The sequence below is a fragment of the Equus asinus genome, chromosome 20 (genome assembly GCF_041296235.1).
Source record: "Equus asinus isolate D_3611 breed Donkey chromosome 20, EquAss-T2T_v2, whole genome shotgun sequence".
NCBI lineage: Eukaryota > Metazoa > Chordata > Mammalia > Perissodactyla > Equidae > Equus > Equus asinus.
In genome coordinates, this window is record NC_091809.1 from 12,339,562 (window position 1) to 12,358,747 (window position 19,186).

The 19,186-nt window shown below is 67.1% G+C and overlaps 3 protein-coding genes across 5 annotated transcripts; 1 reads left to right on the plus strand and 2 right to left on the minus strand.

Moving 5' to 3' along the window:
- Positions 1-3: 3 nt before the first annotated feature.
- On the minus strand, positions 4-2,651 carry C20H19orf25 (chromosome 20 C19orf25 homolog). Its single transcript, XM_014845666.3, has 3 exons — positions 2,505-2,651; positions 2,163-2,294; positions 4-671 (listed from the first exon to the last, which is right to left on the minus strand). The coding sequence occupies exons 2-3, from the start codon at positions 2,290-2,292 to the stop codon at positions 445-447; spliced, it is 357 nt and encodes a 118-aa protein (XP_014701152.1). The 5' UTR covers positions 2,293-2,294; positions 2,505-2,651; the 3' UTR covers positions 4-444.
- A 1,483-nt stretch (positions 2,652-4,134) lies between these two features.
- On the minus strand, positions 4,135-11,228 carry PCSK4 (proprotein convertase subtilisin/kexin type 4). 2 transcript variants are annotated; one of them, XM_044753598.2, is made up of 15 exons: positions 11,002-11,228; positions 10,632-10,736; positions 9,051-9,143; positions 8,850-8,978; positions 8,690-8,766; positions 8,519-8,607; positions 8,148-8,320; positions 7,846-8,058; positions 7,016-7,116; positions 6,828-6,931; positions 6,643-6,760; positions 6,051-6,230; positions 5,712-5,836; positions 5,101-5,223; positions 4,135-4,997 (listed from the first exon to the last, which is right to left on the minus strand). In XM_044753598.2, the coding sequence occupies exons 1-15, from the start codon at positions 11,194-11,196 to the stop codon at positions 4,546-4,548; spliced, it is 2,277 nt and encodes a 758-aa protein (XP_044609533.2). In that variant the 5' UTR covers positions 11,197-11,228; the 3' UTR covers positions 4,135-4,545. The 2 variants fall into 2 exon arrangements, with proteins under 2 accessions (XP_044609533.2, XP_044609536.2); XM_044753601.2 differs by lacking the exons at positions 4,135-4,997; positions 5,712-5,836 and having other exon boundaries at positions 5,097-5,223.
- Positions 11,229-12,035: 807 nt separating this feature from the next.
- Positions 12,036-17,190, plus strand: REEP6 (receptor accessory protein 6). Of its 2 annotated transcripts, XM_044753686.2 has the most exons (6): positions 12,039-12,255; positions 14,919-15,012; positions 15,098-15,236; positions 15,514-15,682; positions 15,877-15,959; positions 16,187-17,190. In XM_044753686.2, exons 1-6 carry the CDS (start codon positions 12,141-12,143, stop codon positions 16,199-16,201), a joined length of 615 nt encoding a protein of 204 aa, XP_044609621.1. In that variant the 5' UTR covers positions 12,039-12,140; the 3' UTR covers positions 16,202-17,190. The 2 variants fall into 2 exon arrangements, with proteins under 2 accessions (XP_044609622.1, XP_044609621.1); XM_044753687.2 differs by lacking the exon at positions 15,877-15,959 and having other exon boundaries at positions 12,036-12,255.
- Positions 17,191-19,186: the final 1,996 nt, after the last annotated feature.

Genomic DNA, 19,186 nt, shown 5'->3' on the forward strand with positions numbered 1-19,186 from the left:
CGGGGTGGTCCTGCCAGCTCAGTTTAATGGGATGACGGGGAAGCAGGGTCACAGAGGACGGGAGGAGCATGGACAGACCGGCCCTTGGTGCTGGGACCCCCAAGAAGTGCAGTCTGGGCTCGACGGTGATCAGGGTCCCAGGAGGGAAGCCCTGGGGGGAGCGCATCTGCAGGGTCCCGGACCCGACCCTGGGGAAGTTCTGTGCCCCCAAGGCAGGTGCACCCGCCACACCCTGAGCCGTCCCTGCTGCACCCACAGCCCCCGCGGGCTCTGTCCCCGGGGTTCTCTGGGGACCAGGGTGTGCCCAGGCCACAGAACAGAAAGCCTGGCATCCGCTTCTGGGGCTCAGGGCCCATGTCCGAGGGGCAGCCACTCAGGTGTCCTGGGGAGGGCGGCAGGTTCCAGCGAGCCGTGGGGGCTGTCCCCAGTGAGCCGGAGGCCAGGTCAGCCCAAGGAGGCGGCCGCAGCCCCCCGCAGCGCCACCTGTTTCACATGGCCGACGTCCACCTGCAGCTCCGCGCCCGCCCGCTGCAGGCCCTCGCACTGCGCCTTCAGCCCGTCGCCGGCCCGCTGCAGCCGCTGGTTCGTGGCCACGTAGGCCCGGCTCTGCTGGTAGAGCTGCTCCCGCCCGGCCTCGCCGTCCTCAGCCCTCTCGGAGGGGCCTGGGGGGTCTGGGGACAGGACACGGCCGGCTGGTCAGGGAGGGGACTCAGGTGACCCCCCCAGCCGAGCACGGGACTGGAGGGGGCGCGTCCCAGAAAGCCCCGCCCGGGGGTGGGCTCCCGACCTTTCGCCCCGCGATGGGAGCCCCGAGCAGGCCAGCTCTCACCCTGCTCTCGAAGCCAGAGATGCACTGTCCCGCCTCCCGAAAACCTGCCTGTGCCCGTGCCACCTCGTGAAACCCACACCCGGGGAGTCGGGGCGGCAGAGGCGAGGAAGGTGTGGACACGACCTCACGTCTAAAAACCGCACGCCCAGGGAGGGTAGCACAGCTTCGGGGCCTCCCAGAGACACGTCCAGGTCCCCTCCGCTCTGCCTGGTCCCCTGCCCCGGGCGGGGGCAGCCTGTGGTCACAAAGACCCCGAAACTCGGGCGTTCGGTTCAAAACCACTTTCTTTATTACCTGCTTTAGTTAGAAGACAGGAAATGCCATACAGCCCTCGTGGAGGCCGAGGGCGGCCCCAGAGAAGAACCCGGGCCGGCAGGGGAAGCCCCCTTCTCCCGGAGAGCCCGTGCCTCAGTTTCCCCACCCTCTGAATGCAGGTGCACCTGGGCCCCTGATTCTCAAGCTGGGACTCAAGCAGCCTGGCGCGACTCAGCCGCGAGTGGAGGACAAATACAGCTGCGTTCCCAGGGCAGCCCGTCCGACAGAACTTTCCGGGGGATGGAAAAGGCCTCCGGCTGAGCCGTCCAACACGGCTCCTGAGCACCGGGACGCGGCCAGACGGAGCAAAGGACTCAATGTTTTACTATTAAGTAAAAAAAAAGTTCCCACCGAGTCTGTCCTCTCCTGTCACCCCATGTGACATGTTAACGGCCCTTCCCGCGGGACCAGCCGGAGGGCCAGCATCCCCTCCTCTTTTGCCTCCCTTTTCCCCTTCAGCGCTTAGAACAGGATCTGGGCATCACAGGTGCCCGGTGAAGGTTTGCAGAGTGACTAAATGAACCGCACTGCTTGCCAAACCCCTTAGTCACGGACCTGCTCCCATCTTCCGAACCAGGAATCCATAAACCTTTTTTTTTTTGCAAAATGATGCATTTTTGACTCTGCGGGGCCAGCCTATCCGACGACTCGGCTCTGCTTTTGTACCAGGAGAACAGCCCGAGCGCGATGCACCTTCAGGGACCCCCGAAACCCAGATTTCACATAATTTTCATTTGTCCCGAAATCGTCTCCCCCCGGAACGAAAAAACGTAAAATCCGTTCCAAGCTCCCCGGCCTTCCGAGAACAGGAGGGGGGCGGGGGGCGGGACTCGGCGGCGACCCCCGTTCCCTTGCCGCTCTGAAGATGCCCCCGCCTGACCGCGGAGAGGGGCGCAGAGGACCCGGATGGCGCCGGGGTCTCTGCTCCGATCCCGGCTGGACCTGGGGTGCGTTTCCCCCGCCCTGGCTGCCGGGGTCCCGGGGCTGCCCCTCCCCTGCCCGTCCGGGGCTCCCCTACCTTCCAGGGCCAGGGCGGTGAAGACGGGGTCCGCGGCGGGCGCCCCCCGCACGTCCTCCAGGATCTGCTCCACTGTGGGGGGCGCCGGACGGGTGGGCAGCACCACGCGCTTCTTAGCCTTGGAGCCCATGCCTGGAGGCGGGAGAAGGGGGCGCTGACCCGGGCGCCCACCGCTCCGCCCTTTCCCTGGGCCGTTCCTCCCGCCCAGCGAACTCCTACACACCCGGCGGAGCCCCGCCCCCGCAGAGGCCCGCCCCGCCCCGCCGCTCCGGGCTCGCCCCGCCTCTAACCCTCCCGGCGCCTCACAAGCCGGGACCAAGGGCCTTCAGAGCCCCGCTCGACCTGGGCCTCAGTCTCCGCGCAGGGCATCCGCCGCCGCTGCCGCCGATCGCGGGCCCCCAGCCGCCGGGACAGCCACTTCCGCTTCCGGTAGGAGCGCGGCCCCGCCCCCAGGCGCGTGACGCACACTTCCGGCTGCCTCCTGCTCCCGCCCACCTCTTAAAGGGGCCGCGCCCGCGAGGCTCCCGGAGCCATCCGACAGGAGGAGCGGCTGGACCCGAAGGCGCTCTGGGCCTGGACGCGCACGGGGTGGCGTCGGGTCCACTCCCGGCCCCCTTCGCTGCGTAACGAAGTATCTGAGGGCCTGATTTTCTGCAAAAGGGGGACACAGCCCGCAACCCACGTGGCTGTCGTGGGAAGAAAGTTACCGTCCACGCGGGGTGGCCCGGTGCACAGTGGGCGCTCAGGGAGGGCCAGCTGCGCCAACGACCAGCGAGGTGGCAGGACGCACGTCAGCGTCTCGCCTGCCAGATCGCGGTCAAGGTCGCCTCTCCGTCTCTACACCCCTTCCCCACCCAAGGTGGGAGACCGGGCGGGCGGCCGCTGGACCCGTCATCTTGCCTCTCCGCTCAAGGATGGGGAGACAGGCTCAGCGCAGAGGGCGGGTTTTGTGTTTTTAACATCTTTACCGAATGTGATTTATAAACCATAAAGTTCACCTGTTCGAAGTGTACGACTTAATAGTTTGGGGTTATACATATGTATTTTCAGAGTTGGGCAACTATCAGCACAGTCTAATTCTAGAACATTCTCATCATCCCAAAAGTAACCCCGTCCCCCGTTAGCAATGACTCCCCGCCCCATCCCCTGACACCCACGCTCTCTCTCTGTGGATCTGCCTGTTCTGGACATTTCATGTTAATGGGATCACACACCGTGCGTGATTCTCGTGATTCTCGAAAGCATTTTGTGGAGCAGGTTTGGTGCTGGTGCACAGGTGAGGCCCCCGCGGCTCCGAGAGCGAGCCTGGCCCTGGACACGCAGCCTGACCCTGCCAGGGCCGGGCTTGACCTCAGGCCTAAGCCCAGAGCCAGGGGCCGAGCTGGGTCCCCACCCCACTGGTGTGTGTGAGGACAGAGAATGGACTCAGTAGTTGTCTCTGTGGCCCGGCGCCCCCTTTCCCACCTCCCCCACCCCCACCCCTGAGGATCCCCTTTCCCTCCGGAGAGGTGGAGAACCCATTGTACAGATGGGGAAGTCCAGGCTGGGGGGTGAGGGCAACGTGCCTCCAGCCCACGATTCCCTCCGTCCCCCCAGGACCCTCGGAGGACAGAGAAGTACAATTATCGGAAACTTGCAGGCCTGCTGATGGGTGGAACAGCCCTGCAATTTGTCGTTTGCAACTCACACTTCTGTTCGTCCCCATATTGGAGAGAAACTCGGCCGATGGGCTGGAGGAGGGAGCCCAGGGCGACCTCGGGATGAGGTGGGGCAGCGGGCCGTGTTCTGGTATCACTTGGGGACCCCGCTCCCCAGTGCCGCCCCCCTTTGTGGGCTCTGGGTCCTCGGGGGGGGGCTTGATGCCCGGGAAAGGCAGTTTCCGAGCGGGATACAGGGGAACCTCCCCACCCAGTGGTGGGGACGGCGGCCCACGCGTGCCTCAAAGCAGACGGCAGCCTTGGCACCTCCTATTCAACCTTTATTTGCAAACTCTGAGGTGAGACACAGTGCCGAGGCCCTGGACGGTCTCCTTTGTTCTCCCCTCACCTTCCCCGGGGTTCTGGGGCCGGGAAAGGGTGGTGGTCATGGGTGGCCTCTGCCCCATCCCACCCCCTCCCCACCCCAAACTATGTATCTAGACTTTTCTCTGTCTCTTTCACCTGGACCTGCCAAGGCCGGGTTGCAGGGCTCCACACGGCCCAGCCAGGGGCTGCTGGGGGTAGGTCCTGGCCCCTGGGGGGCCGGTCTGGACGCGGGAGCGCAGCAGTGGTGCCCACAGGGCCCTAGACCGAGGGGCACATGGGCTCTGCCAGTGCCACGTCTCAGCGTTGCAGCCAGCAGCTGGGCCTGGGGTGGTGAGGGGGGCTTCCCCGGCGCGGGGGGCTCACACAGGGCCGGGGGCAGTCTGCGGGGAGGACGCCGCGGAGGAGGGGCCTCCAGCAGGCCACGGCCAGCAGGGCCAGCACCAGGGCCTGAGCCAGGCGGCGGCAGCGGTGGGGGCGATGGGGGCGTTGGGGGCGGGGGGCGGCAGGGCTTGGGGCGCGGGGGACGCGGGGGGCGCGGGGGGCGCGGGGGACGGGGCCGTCGGGGGCGCGGGCCGCGAGCAGGAGCCCCGAAGCTTGTCCAGCACGGAGCGCGGGGGGCAGGCGGTGCAGTCGAGCGGGGAACCGCCGCGGCACGTGTCGCAGCTCGGGTGGCAGGCGGAGCAGACGCGCAAGGCGGGCGTGGCGGGGCGCCCGGGCCCGGCGGTCACTGCCTGCCGCGTGTGGTGGAAGTAGCGTGGAGGGCAGTCGGCGACGCAGAGGTGGCCCAGGAGGTAGGCGGGGCTGTGGCATTCTGCACGGGGACACGCACACACGCGACGATGAGCCCGTGGCCCCGGCCCCGCGCCCCATCCCCGGCCACACACGCACACTGCCCGCCACCTCCCAGCACTCACCCTGGCACAGCCCCTCCAGGTCCCGCTGCACGCACGCGCTGCTGGTCACCTGGGGGCTGGGGGCCCGCGCCATCATGTCCTCGGTGGTCCCGTACAGCAGCAGCGTGTAGTGGTACAGCATCCCTGGGCAGGGGTCGCGGTGGGCATGGGAGGAGGGGAGAGGCTGTTGGCGGCCGGTCCTGCCACGCTGCGCCCCTCCCCCAAGACAACCCCCGCACCCCCAGGCCCAGACTCGGATGTGCCCTGAATGCTGCACACCCACTGCGCGCTGGGAACTGGACACCTGCATCGCCTGGCAGCTAGATACCTACTACGTGCTGGTAGTCAGACACCTACTGCGTGCTGGTAGCCACACACCTACTGTGTGCTGGTAACTGGACACCTACTTCTCCAGGGTAAAAACACACCTACTGCGTGCTACCAGCTGAACACCTACTGTGTGCTGGTGCCTGGACACCTGTTTCTCCCTGGGGATTGGACATCTACTGTGCACAGACAGGCCTGCTCAGTGTCCCAAGGAGACCCCTCTGCAGTGGGATAACTGAGGCCGGCTGCAGAGCCCGCGGCAGAGGTTGGAGGTCGCGTCCCCCCAACCTGTGCCTGCTTCTCACCCGTGTTGAAATAGTAGCCCTTGTTTTGCAGGCCCAGGATCCACAAGCCTTGTGGGTCCTCGTCCCAGAAGTGGGTGGACATGAAGATCCAGTTGTTGTAGCCTTGGCTGCTGACATCCAAGGGTCTGGGACAGACAGACGGGTGGGGGTACCAGGCGGGGGTCTTTGCAACCACAGTCGTAACAGGTCGCTGAGCTACAGTAGGTGTCTGACTGAGGTGCCAAGTGCTAGCCGAGGGACCGGCCCCCATGGGGCTCCAGCCTGTGCAGGCCACACCCGACCCCACGGTGAGCTTGGCCCCTTCCTGTGCAGGCCCACAGGGCCAGGGCCCTCCCGCACCTGATGGCCACGAGTGTGGAGCGGGTGCCCATGGGGCTGGTGAGCGAGATCTCCAGGTCCCCACGGCGGCTGTAGGACAGCGACAGCTGCACCTGCACGTGCTCCAGCGAGCGAATGTGGTTGGCGAGGCCGGCGCAGGCCGACACGTTCTTCCCCACGTGCAGCAGCGGCAGGATGGGGCTGGGGGCAGTGTGGTGGGTGAGGGCCCCTCCTGCTGGCCTGCTGGGGGATGGGCGGCCAGCAGGCGGGGTCTGGGCTCAGATCACGAGACCTGCCCTCTCACTTTACAGATGGGCAAACTGAGGCCTCAGGGCCCGCCTCCCAGGTGTCTGCCCCCCTGGGTGGTAATGACAGGTGTGGGAGGAGGCCTGGGGGGGGTGGCTGGGTGGGGGGAGGGCCAGGAGAGGGTGGCAGGGGTGTGGGGAGGGCCAGGAGACAGTGGCAGGGGTGGGGGTAGGGCTGAGGAGGTGGCAGGGTTGGGGGGAGGGCAGGGGGCATGGCAGGTGTGGGGGGAAGGCTGGGGAGTTGGCGGGTGGGCACGGTGGCTGGGGCTGCTGGTGGGCATACAGATGGTGGCGAGGAGGGCGCTCACGTGGATGTGTGCACGATCTGGATGGCGCACTTCTGCTGGGGCCTTGTGGGCAGCCACGTGCGGGCCATGTCCACCAGCTGCCCGGCGTCCAGCAGCCCGTAGCCATAGTGGTGGCTCACTGTAGGGGGTGCAGCCGTCACCTGCCTGTGCGCGTGGCGTCCCCGCTCCACCCGGCCCAGCCGCACCTTGGCGCCCCACGCCATTGGTCGTCCAGTCCTCGGCCTGGAGTTGTGCTGGCCTGGATGCACGGACCACGAGGTGCTGCATGTCTCTCCAGGTCAGGAACGGGCTGGGGGCGGGCGAGGGCGTGAGCTGGGGCCACGCCGGGGGGGGGGGGGGGGGGGCGGCAGGCAGAGCCCCCACCGTCACCTACTTGGCCTCCAGAGCCAGGGCGATTATGCCCGCGGCCAGCGGCGCTGAGGCCGAGGTGCCCGTGTGCTTGTCCGTGCACTGGTGGTGCAGGTCCGTGGTGACCTGGGGGCAGAGGGGGCTCAGGGGCTCGATGCCCACGAACACCCGGCCCTCGTTCAAAAACACCCCGGACTAAGCTCAGGAAGCACCAAGGTCCCCAAGAAGACCCGCAGAGCGGACGCCGGAGCAGGGGCTGGGGACGCAGGGCCCTGGGGACACGGGCCCGGGATGGTGACAACTCGGTCCTGGCCTCGACCCGTGTCTGTGTTCCAGGCACTGCAGGGGCAGCCGGGGCAGGAGAGAGGGTGGGGGACAGGAGGGAGGGTGGGGGGGACAGGACGAAAGGTGAGGGGACAGGAGGAAAGGTGGGAGTACAGGAGAGAAGATTGGGGGACAGGAGGGACGGGGAACAGGACGAGTGGGGGACAGAAAGGATGGGGACAGGAGGGAAGGAAGGGGGGACCTGAGGGGCGGGGCCGGGCGGCGCGGGGACAGGGGGCCGGGGCTGGGCGGGGCTGGGCAGGATCAGGGGGCGGGGCCAGGTGGGGCGGGGCCAGGTGGGGCAGGGCGGGGTCGTGGTGGGTGGGGCGGGGCCCGGCGGCGCGGGGCGGGATCAGAGGGCGGGGCCAGGCGGGGCAGGGGCGGGGTCGTGGTGGGTGGGGCGGGGCCCGGCGGCGCGGGGCGGGATCAGAGGGTGGGGCCAGGTGATGCAGGGGCGGGGCCGTGGTCGGTGGGGCGGGGGCCAGGCGGCGCGGGGCGGGATCAGGGGGCGGGGCGGGGCGGCGCGCTCACGATCTGCGGGTCCGGAGCCGCGCCGCTGCTGTAGGTGGTGGTGAGCGTGGAGGCGCAGGCCTCGCTGTACCAGGGCACGCGGCCGCGCCGGGTGGCGCTGCCCACCGAGAGCGTGTGGATGCTGTTGGTGTAGCCGTCGCAGTTGCAGTTGTCGTAGTGCAGCCCGCCGTTGCCCGACGCCCAGACGAAGAGCGTGCCCCGCCCGCCGCGGCCCTGCGGACGTGGACACGGGGGACACGGGGACCGGGCGTCGGCCTCATGTGCGCGCGCCCGCCCGGCCCCCGCGGCCCCGCGCCCCTCACCTGGGTCACGCCGCGCCGGAAGGCCTCGCGGGTGAGCACGCCGGGGCCGTCCACCGTGCGCCCGTCGTCCTCGGGGCCCCAGCTGGCGCTGTAGATGTGGATGTGCTGCGGCTGCAGGCTCAGCGACTGGGCCTCGATGACGTCGGTGATGGTGCCGTCCAGCATGCGCACGCCTGCGGTGGGGGCCTTTGCCGCCAGCCCGCCCGCGCCCCCCCACCTGGAGCGAGGTGTCCTCCCGGGCCGGCTCAGCTCCCCCACCCTCAGCTTTCCCCCCTGCTCCATCGGCTGACGCACCCCCCACTGCGTTCCCGGCCACCCAGGGTCACCTGGGCCGGCCTCTGTCCCCGGGCGGGAGGAGGGGGATCCGGTACCTCCGATTCGGGCGTTGTAGGCCACTCCGGTGCCGCAGAACCTGTTGTTGGCCATCGCGGCCACCTCCCCAGCACAGCGGGTCCCGTGCCTGGCGGCAGGACAGAGAGGGGGGCCCCCGTCAAGCCCCGCAGCCCCCCGAGGGCCACCCTCATGTGGGACGCACGGCTCACCGGTTCTCATTACTGGGTGTGTATCGCGGCTGGGGGTCTGGGTCGTAGTCGTTGAAGTCGTAGCTGGCCAGGGGGTCCTGGGGGCAGGGTGGGGACGTGAGGGGGTGGGGGCTGGCCACCAGACCTGGGGCAGCCCCTGCCCGGCCCCCCACGAGCTCACGTAGTTGGCCCATAGGTCTGGGTGGTCCTTCTCGATGCCGTCGTCCAAGACAGACACTACGATGCCCTGGCCCGACAGTCCCTGGCCCCAGACCTGCTGGATGTTCAGGTCCGGCTGCACCTCGTTGTTCTGGGGGGACAGGGGGTGGGGATCAGTGGAACTCCAGCCTGGGCCACCCCACCTGCCCGGCCGGCCGCTTACCATGTACCACTGCTGTGGGAACCAGGGGTCTGTGGGCATCACCAAGGAGCGTTTTACCCGCCGCCGCAGGGTCTGCTGCTGGAACCACTGCACCTAGAGGGGGACGAGCCACTGCAGGGGCTGGACCCACCGTCCAAGGGGACCTGCCCCTTCCCAGCCCTTCCCGCCAATTCCCGGTCACCGGGCCCTAGTCTGCCTCCAGGGCCTGTGCAGCTTCCTCCCGGGCTCCGTCCGTGGGGCAGGAGTTGGAGTGGGACATGTGTCTGGGCTGTCCGCTGTTTGTCCCAGGGTCTTCATGATGTGGGCAGGGGCCGGGACCCCATATTTGCTGGGGCTGCTCTTCGGGTCCCCACATGCCTGGGGCTCCGCCTTCAGAGAGGCCGAGGCCCTCGGTGCACCCAACCCCAGGGTCCACGGATGTGTGGCTGCTGCCCGGGGTGGCTGGGGCACCTGGGGTCCCGACCCTGCCCCTACCCCTGGCCCTGTTTTAGAATCCCTCTGTCCAAGACCTTCCCACTGCCCCCTGCATCTCTGCTTCCCCAAGGCAGTACACCCCTGCGTGGCCATACCCACCTCCTCCCTGGTCCCCCATCTGCCCCCCTTTCCTCTGCAACCTACTCTCAGCACACTCTCTGTTGACACCCTTCTGTGGCTCCCCACCACCCTCTCCAGGGCCACAAGGCCTCCTGCTGTCTGACCCCCACCAGCTCCCTCTGCTGTAACCACAGCAGCTGCCTCACCCCAGGGCCTTTGCATATGCTGTTCTGCCTGCCCAGGGTTTCTCTTCCTCAGACCTTTGCCCTTCCTCCTTCTCCGTGGTTGATCTCCCTCCCACCCCACAAGCCAGCTCATGTCCCCTCAGCTCCCATCTCAGCAATTGGGGCCATCATCTCCCCATTTGCTTGGCTCCAGACTTGGGAGCGGGCCCTGATTTTTCTCTCTGTATCGCACACATCCAATCCATCGGCCAGCCCTGACCTCTCCCTGCAAACTGGAACACACTACTTCTCTCTGTCTCTACTGCTCCCGGCCAGTGTTTCCAGTTGTCACGCCTCCAGCCCCCCCACACCCCTTCACGGCTCCCGAGGCCTTGCAGATTCAGCCCCAACTACTGGCATCTAAGGCCTTTTCCCAACCTGGCACCTCTCGGAGACGGGTTCTGGCCCCAGTTCAGCCACAGCCTCATCAGGTGATTTCAGACAGGATTCCAACTCTCTGGAGCCGTCTCCTCTGTTGTAAAACCAGCCAATTCCCTCCCCTCCATCCCGTGGGCTAGAATGTCATCTGCCCCTCTTTATGGGGTACTGGGGACCTTGGTCTTTCAGAGTGAGCTCGAACAGTGAAGGGGGAGTGATCAGAAACACCGACTGTGTGCCAGGCTCTGGGGCGAGCGCCTTGCGCATGCATGATCTGTGGCTCTCCCCATCTGGGTCCCCACTGTATACAGTGGGGGGACAAGCGGACACCAGGACTCAGAAAGAGCAGATGACTTGCTGAAGATCACACAGCCATTCCTGACAATCACAAGAATAACAGGAGGTGACCGAGACCTCGAGGGGGCAGCCCTGAGGCCGGGCTCACCTTGGGGTCTTTCTTCAGCCGCAGGCGGTGGCCCCAGTGGGGGCTCAGGGACTGCTGGACCACGCCCCGGTGCCGCAGGTGGAAGTATTCCCCGTCCGAGAAGATCTAGCAATGTGGGGGAGCAGTCGCAACGCTGGGACCCAGCTCCCTCAACGGAGCCCCCCAAGGACAGGGGCCGGGCCCCTTGCTTGCATCCTCCCCTAACCAGGTGCCCAGGTCGGGGCTTCAGGGGTCCCAGCATCGGAAGTTGGTCGAGACAGGGGTGGACTGTAGGCTCTTGACATCAGGGGACCAGGGGGGCCTCTTCTCGTCTGTAGGGTCTGGGGTCGTCCAGCCTCTGCCCCCTCCGATTCATCCGGGGCCCACCCACCTGCCCCAGGTTAACGAAGCCGAATTTGCGCGCCAGGCGCTCGGCCTCCTGGTAACCCTGGGACACCCGCACGGCCCAGCTGCTGACATAGATGGGGGCCCGGGCCGAAGCCCACCCCACAGCCAGGGGGCCAACGAGGGCCAGGCCCAGGGCCAAGGCCAGGCGCAGCCAGAGAGCTGTCCCGGTGGGCCGCATGGCGGCGGGGGCGGGGCGGGGGCGGGGCCTCCGGAAGCCCCTCCCCATGGCCAAACCGCCGAGTCGGCCCAAGCGCCCGCCCCACCCCTGGCGCCATGGCAACCCAGATGGACTTCAACTCCCAGGGGGCTTTGCGGCTTCCCCCCCGCCCCCCGCCCGCGGAGGAGCGCAAAGATCCGACAGCAATGAGGGTCGACATCAGCCCACACTGGCTTTCCGCAGACCCAAACCCTATGGAGCCTCAGTCTCCCCATCTGTACAAGGACCCAAACCTTCCGTCCCAGAAGACCGCTTCACTGACGCTATAATTGGCCCCGCCCCTTTACCTGCCCCCGCCCACTTTCCTACACACCCTTCCCTGTAGAAGCAGCCCTGCCTCCTCTCTGGTCCAATCAGAATTGTCCTTTCCCAAGACATTTAGCCCCGCCCCTCATCTCAGCCACGCCTTCTTTATTTTAGCCCCGCCCCTCCTCTGTTCTCGCCAATGAATCCCTTCAGGTTCCTCCAATCATCTCTGGTCTTCCTCGGGCCCCGCCCACCAGCTCCGCCCCCTAGCACGCGTCTCTCGTCCCCTCCAGCTCCACCCCCAACAACGGCTCAGCCAATAATCCCCCGGCCATGACCCCACCCCTCCAATCAGCTACGTCTCGCTCCCGCTCGGCCAATCGGCGGCCTCGGCCGCCACGCCCCGCCCCCTCCGTGCGGAGTCGCGGCTGCGGGGGCCGCGGCCCGCCAGAGGGCGATGCGGCGGAGGAGACGGGGCAGGCCCCACCTCCTTTGTCCGCCCTGCCCTCCCATTGGCCGGGGCGGGGGGTCGGGGGCGGAGACCGGCCCGGGGGCGGAGCCGAGCTCTTCGGGCGCGGGGCAGGTGGCGCGCGCGCGGCGGGGCCGGTGCGCGGGGCGGCGGTCGAGCTGGGGCTGCCGGCCCCGGGCCCGCCGGTGCCATGGACGGCCTGCGCCAGCGCCTCGAGCGGCTGCTGGAGCAGAGGAACGTGGTCACCGAGGCGCTCGGGGCGCTCGAAGCCAGGACTGGTGTCGACAAGCGGTACTTGGCCACGGGTGAGCCGTCGCGGGGCGCTCGGGGCCGCCGCCCCATTTCGCCGACGGGCACATCCGGACCTCCTCGCAACTGCCTCCCTCCGGCCGGCCCGGACGCGCCACGTGTCCAGCGCGGAGCCCCGGAGCCCCGGGAGGGCTGGTGGGCGGGTACCCAGGGTCTGCCCGCAGCCCCACCCCTGCCCCCGCCGTGCGACCCCGGGCGAAGGCCACCCCCTCTCTCGGCCCCTGCGGCACCCCCACTCCGGCCTCGGGATCTGGCGGCCGTCCTCTGCCCCCTGCCTCGGGGCCCTGGGTGCCCGCCAGGCCGAAGTCCGGTTCTTCCAGTTGCCCTGCCGGCCCCAGGGGAAGGGGGGACGAGTAGGCAGCCGGTGCCGGTCTCTCAAACTATCTAGTGAGTGCCCCTTAAATGCCTTCCTTTCCTCTTTTGCGGTGCTCCAGGCCCATCGGCTCTGTGGCCTCTTCCAGGAAGCCCCCCTGGAATGAATGACAAGGACATTTTGTCCAGACGCTGGAGTGGGGGGAGGGGGGCTCTGAGTGAGGACAGTGCATACGTTTTGAGCACTTTCTGTGTGCAGATCCTGGAAGTCTACTTTCTTCCCATTTTCCCACCAGCTGGGGGGTTCCTGTGCCAGGCAGCCCAAGGAGGGCCGGAAATCTGTCCCCCCCAGGTCCCCGCTGCTCAGCCCATGTCCACTCAGCCTGGGACCTGCCCCTGGGAACAGGCCCTGACCTCTTCCCTGCTTTTCCACATCCCTGGTACCAGTGGGCGGGGAATTTAGGTCATAGAGCATTGGGGAGGGGCCCGCTCTGGAGGCTGGGGCCACAGGGGGAAACTGAGGCCAGAGAGAAGGGAGCTGTGTGGGAGGCTGGCCCTCCTCCTGCCCTATCTGGAGCCTCCGCCCCCCCCCCCAGCCCCCGGGGCCCATCTGTTGCCCATCTCTGGGGCTGTGCCCCGCCCCCCCACCATATCCAAGGTCATCCTCTAGTTGCTGAGGCTGCAGGAAAAGGGATAAAGGGGAAGGTGCCCTCCTGGGACAGCCACTGCTCCGGGACCATCGGACCATCAATTTCCAGGGAAGGGTGGTATTCCCCCACCCCCTCACCCGGAACTCTTGGGCCCCACCCGCCCCACGTGAGCAAATCCCCTGCTCCAGGGAACAGGTGTGGAAACCCAGAGGAGGCGGTGACGGCGCCTCCGGGGCCAGCTGGGGTGGCCCCGCCCCCTCCTGACCCCAGGCCTGGCGGATAAAGAGGAACGCAGGTGGGGGGGGGGGTACTCTGCCCTTTGGTCCCCCGGTGGCCTCTATCATTCTGCAGATAACAGCCTCGGGGAGGAGGTGGGAGGCTGTAAATGCTCCCGGGAGCCCAGAGGCTCCCCGAGTGACCGTGGGGGAGTCCCCCCTCCCCGCAGCTTCCGTGTTGCTCGGGACCTTGTGGGAGATAGGGTCCCGCACACAAGAAGCGGTTCATAAATGCAGCAGCTGCCAGGATTGTTCCCAGAGTGGCTCATGCTCCCAGCCCCCTGGCCCTCACTGTCACTCTCTGAGCCCCCCGGGGCCGGGAGTGTGTGCGCGACCGGAGGCGCTCGGTACCTGTGTGGGAAGGCGGGCTCCTGTGTGTCAAAGAGTTGTGTTTAGCTGACCCCACAGCAACCCTCGAGGCAGCTGGGGGCCAGGGATGCAATGCTGCTCAGCCCCCACAGTGTCCAGGACAGCGCCCCCCACAGAGTGACCCGGCCCTGAGTGTCCACAGCGCCAGGACTGAGAAACCCTTGTTGTTAGCGCCATCAAGTGGTCCCAACTCCTTGCGACCCTGTGTCCCGCGGAGGGAGCCCGGCCGATCTTTCTGTGCCCCCCTCTCCCGTTCCAGCTGTGTCAACAACGCTCTGCGGCCATTCATGGGGTTTTCGTGGCCAGTTTTTCCGGAAGTGGGCGGCAGGTCCTTCTTCCTGGTCCGTCTGAGTCTGGGAGCTGCGCTGACACCTGCCCACTGCAGGTGACTCTGCTGGTGTTTGAAATCCCGGTGGCACAGCTTTCAGCGTCACAGCCACATGTGGCTGCCACAGCGTGACAACCGACAGACGGGCAGTGTGGTTCCCTGACCGGGAAAGGAACCCGGGTCTTGGCGATGAGAGCCCCGGGTCTCACCCCCTCGAGCATCTGAGCTGGCTTGAAAAGCACCACACTAAGATTAAGAAAAGCTAAAAATGCTGTGCCTTTCTCTGCTCGCCAGGAATCACAGTTTAGTGACAGGATGGCCTCACTTTCAGGTTTTTCTCCCATTACTTATATTCAGACGCTGGCCTCTTGTGCCCAGCCCCTCCCATAGGACCGAGACTGAGGTGGGTATAATCAAAGATGATCACTTATTCATTCAACAAATGTTTATTGGGCATCTACTCCGTACCTACCAGGGCGAGGTCCCTGCTGGCCTGTGGGGGAGACCGACATGTTGACTGGTTGCTGGCACATGACTTGGGGTTCAGGGCCATGGTGGCGGTCGCCCACGTGCTACGGGGGCAACTAGCATATCGGAGAGGGGTTGCTGAGGCTTCTGGGAGGACTGACGCCGGCAGACCACGGGGGCCAGGCCAGGAGGCAGCCCCGGGCGCTGCGGTGTGGGCAGAGTCCCCGGGGCCCAGCTCACAGCCGTCTTTTCCGCAGGAGCCGCCACTCTGCTAGGCCTGTATCTTTTGTTCGGTTACGGGGCGTCTCTGTTGTGCAACCTCATCGGCTTTGTATACCCCGCATATGCCTCGTGAGTGCCGCTGGCGGTCCCCGCTGGGGGGCGGGGGGTCGTCCGGGCGCTCCGGCAGCCCCTGACCTTGTGCGCCTCTCCCCAGAGTCAAAGCCATCGAGAGCCCAAACAAAGACGACGATACTGTGTGGCTCACCTACTGGGTGGTGTACGGCCTGTTCGGGCTGGCCGAGTTCTTCAGCGACCTGCTCCTGTCCTGGTTCCCTTTCTACTACGTGGGCAAGGTGGGTGCCGCTGCAACGCTCGGGGACTGCGGGCTCCTGGGGGGGGTGCGGAGGCTCAGCCCCTTCCCTGGGGATACCAGCCTGGCCAGCGGGGGGGTGTCTGATGGGGGAGGCCCATGTCCATCACAAGGGGTGTCTGACCGGGGAGGCCGGGCCCACCCCAGCACAGTGTCTGACAGTGGAGGCCGGGCCCACCCCAGCACAGTGTCTGATGGGGGAGGCTGGAACCACCGCAAGGGGCTCAGAGTGGCCTAGCGTGACCACCTTGTGCCCGCAGTGCGGCTTCCTGTTGTTCTGCATGGCCCCCGGGCCCTGGAACGGGGCGCACCTGCTGTACCATCGCGTCATCCGCCCGCTGTTTCTAAAGCATCACGAGGCAGTGGACAGCATCGTGAGCGACCTCAGCCGGCGAGCCTTGGACGCGGCGGCCGGAGTAACCCGGGACGGTGGGTGCTCGCAGGGTGCGGGGGTGTCCGTGCATCTCAGTCTCTGTCTGTCCCTCCATCTGGGCGTCCGCCAGGCCACCCGCCCTGCTCACCTTCACTCCTGGCCCCGCCTCTCTCCGCCTGGTGACGTGGCCGCCGGCGCCGCGCCCCCGCCCTCAATGTCCACCTCTCTCCCGCACGCTCTCGGGGACCAGTCCTGCAGACCCTGGCCCGCAGCCGGGCTCTCGTCACCCCAGCGGCTGCGGCGGGAAGCCCCCCGCTGCCCGCGGAGCCGACCGTACGTAACCCCACCCCCCCCCCCGGGAGGTAGGGCCTGTGTGTGTGCGCCCGCGTGCGCATGTGCGGGCGTGCATTTATGCATGGGGTGCATGCATGTGTGTGTGTGCCTCTGTCCCTGCCAAGGGTAGCCACTGGCCCCTTGAGCTGGCCCCACGCCGGCCCCCCGTAGCTGAGGACAGCTCCAGGCCCGAGGGCTCTGCCAGACCTGCCTCCCTCTCTCTGCAGCCAAGGCCACCGTGAGCCAACTCCAGAAGGACAAGTGAAGCCCCCGCCCAGCCCGGACACAGACCTGCCTGCCAGCGAGCTGGAGGAGACGTCCCCACCCAAGTCTTCCACGGATCCCTCGCCTGACTCCCCAGCGGAGCCCCCCACCAGCCCGGCACCCCCGAGCCAGCCGGCCCCCAGGAGCTCCTCCCGCCCCCACGCCGGCCAGCCCCAGCCTCGCTCCCAGGCCACCCACTTTGCCAGCAGCTCCCAGGTGCCCGGCAAGGCCCAGGGCCGGCCCAGGATACAAGTTAACACCCCCCGCCAGCAGCACCCCCAGCAGCGTCCCCCGACCTCCATCACTTCCTTGGGCCCCTCCTGGCAAGCTGACGCCCCCCGCCAGCAGCGCCCCCAGCAGCGCCCCGGGCCCTCCATCACTTCCTTGGGCCCCTCCCGGCAAGCTGACACCCCCCGCCAGCAGCGCCCCCGGCCTTCCATCACTTCCTTGGGCCCCTCCCAGCAAGCTGACGCCCCCCGCCAGCAGCAACCCCGGCCCTCCATCACTTCCTTGGGCCCCTCCCAGCAAGCCAATGCCCCCCGCCAGCAGCGACCCCGGCCCTCCATTACTTCCTTGGGCCCCTCCCAGCCAGCCCACCGGCCCTCAGGCACCGTGCAGCATCACAAGGCCTTCTCCAGCCAGGGAGCCCCCCTTGTACAGTCCCCCAGCGGCACCGCCATCCCCAACAAGACCCCCAACGGGCCAGGGGACTCGGCCCCCAGGGCCTCCAAGGCCAGCAGGCCGCATGAGAAGCAGTCGCCACCAGAGGCCACGGGCAGCACTTCGGTGCCCGAGCTGTCCGCCTCCTGCCCATCCGAGTCCTCTCTGGACTCCAGCTCCGAAGCCACCATGGAGGTCACCTGCCGTTGGCCCCACCACAGGCACGGCCTCCGCTACCTGCGGCGCTGCTGGCGGCTGAGGCACATGGCCTGCTAGGGAGACCTCAATAAAGCCCATCTGGACCATTCTCGGCTCCTTCTGTCCAGGGGACGGGGGCTTCACAGATTCGCCTCCTCTGACCAGGAGCTGATGCCGTGCAGCCCGCTTGACAGAAGAGGAAACTGAGGCCGGGGGAGACACAGCCACCCGCTCCAGATTGAGCCAGATCCAAGATAGGAATTTGGGCCCACCTCCCGTGTCTGGGAGGGGTCCCAGGAACTGGAGTGGGGCCCCGGCTGGAGATGGGAGGGAAGGGAGCTGAAGAAGGGGGTGTGGTCCCGCCAGTGAGGCCCGCGGCCACCCGGAGCATCGTGGGCATGGGGAGCTCCAGGAGCCACTGTGGACGCGCCCCCCCCTGGTGCTGCGGGAGCCGGACTCACCCACCAGCCTGTCGGGCACGGGGAGTGGGTCGTGCGGTCCATCCAGCGCCCCCTGCAGGCAGCGCAGGGTCAGGCCAGGGAAGCCATCACCGCGGATGCCTGGGGGCTGGCGGTCCAGGGAGGCCGGGAGGGGGTGGGCCCTGTCCCGATCCGATGGGATCCAGCAGCCCGTCAACCAGCAGAACAGCCCCTGCTTAAGTTGGGGTCCCAGGAAGCAGGGCCCGAGCGGGAAGCTGGGGGCGGTGGGGCGCTGAGCAGGGAGGTCGTGTCGGCGGGGGGACCCTGGGTGTGAAGTGCGCCTGGACTCAGCTCTACCTGGAGCCCAGGGGCCAGGGTTCACGCCCCCCTCTGCCCCCCGTTGGCTCCTCACTCGCTGGCTTCAGCCCACCCCCAGCTGCACCCCCGTGGGTGTCTCCAGGGACGGCCACCACTGGGGAGGCCTGGGGTCGCAGTGTCCCTCGCGGTCCCCGTCCACCCGGGCTCTGCGTCCCCCCACAACTCGAGGTGGAAACACAAGAGCTGTCCCTGGGCTGTAACTCAGTGGTTCTAAGCTGGGGGCGATTTCGTCCTGGGGGGTCAGGCGATGTCTGGAGACACTTGATTTCTGTCCGAACACGTCAGCCGAGTCCCACAATCCTCTGACACGTCACCCCTCTCCCCCGCCGCCAGCTTTTAGCCGGCCAGCTTGTCCCCAGCCGGTGGTGGCCCCGTCCATCAGAAGTGGCTTTTCCGCAAAGGAGGCAGCCCTGTGTGGCCGCCAACTGCACGGCCCGTGTCCTCGTCCTTGAGATTCCCCCAAGGGAGGAGGAAGCACCAGGCGCTACTGAGGAGCAGTGGGTCTAATTCACTTCTTTGATCCCTCAGCAATTATCGGGTGCCGACTGTATGCCAGGCACTGCTCCAGGAGCCAAGGGCAGGGTGATGACCCAGAGAGATAGGAATCCCTGCTCCCAAGCATTTGGAGAGGCAACAGTAGACATATAGCACATCAGAAGGAGGGCCCCATGAAGGTCACGGGGTGGGGGGGGGGGATGGAAATGCGGCCAGGAGGTGGGGGGTGGGGACTGCAATGTCGGGAAGGGCTGGAGAGGCCTCTCTAAGGAAGTGACGTTTCAGCAGAGAAATGACAGAGATGCAGGGGTGAGTCTTGCAAATCCCAGGTAGAGAGAGGCACTCGTGCAAAGGCCCTGAGGCAGGACCACACCTGGGAGGGAGGGCCAGGGCTCAGAGGCCGGCATGGTGGAGCCGAGCGAGCAAGGGGGCGAGGGGAGGCAAGTCTGGGGGCTGGACGGCCTGACGAGGACTTTGCCCTTTTCTCGGGAGCGGAGGCTTGGCTGGGAAGGAGGGACGGAGGGTAATCATTAATGAACCCCCACCCTGCTGAGAAGTCCAGGGAGCACGAGGACGAGGGCACACACCTGTGTCACCAGGTGGAAATCATGACCTGTGGCCCGCAGATCCGTGTGACCAGCATTCAGCGCTGGGAACCCACCAGGCCAACCCCTCCCAGTCCCTTGCCCCCCTCCCCAGGGCAGCCCCATCCTGACTCTGTTTACTTTGTCCTTGGCCGTCACTCGTGTCACCCACGCGTCTCCGTCCTTTCCTGTCTGACTCACCAGCCGCCGTGGGGGTCTGGACGTCGCT

What these genes read in the sequence shown, in the direction of transcription:
- PCSK4 (XM_044753598.2), bottom strand. Translation starts at nt 11,196, where the DNA reads ATGCGGCCCACCGGGACAGCTCTCTGGCTGCGCCTGGCCTTGGCCCTG. An exon ending in TCCGGCGCGGCGTGACCCAG is followed by an intron (nt 8,059 to 8,147) that starts GTGAGGGGCGCG and finishes CCACGTCCGCAG; the next exon opens with GGCCGCGGCGGGCGGGGCAC. An exon ending in CAGATCGTGCACACATCCAC is followed by an intron (nt 6,231 to 6,642) that starts GTGAGCGCCCTC and finishes CACTGCCCCCAG; the next exon opens with CCCCATCCTGCCGCTGCTGC.
- C20H19orf25 (XM_014845666.3), bottom strand. Translation starts at nt 2,292, where the DNA reads ATGGGCTCCAAGGCTAAGAAGCGCGTGGTGCTGCCCACCCGTCCGGCG. An exon ending in CACCGCCCTGGCCCTGGAAG is followed by an intron (nt 672 to 2,162) that starts GTAGGGGAGCCC and finishes TCCTGTCCCCAG; the next exon opens with ACCCCCCAGGCCCCTCCGAG.
- REEP6 (XM_044753686.2), top strand. Translation starts at nt 12,141, where the DNA reads ATGGACGGCCTGCGCCAGCGCCTCGAGCGGCTGCTGGAGCAGAGGAAC. An exon ending in CAAGCGGTACTTGGCCACGG is followed by an intron (nt 12,256 to 14,918) that starts GTGAGCCGTCGC and finishes TCTTTTCCGCAG; the next exon opens with GAGCCGCCACTCTGCTAGGC. An exon ending in CTTTCTACTACGTGGGCAAG is followed by an intron (nt 15,237 to 15,513) that starts GTGGGTGCCGCT and finishes TTGTGCCCGCAG; the next exon opens with TGCGGCTTCCTGTTGTTCTG.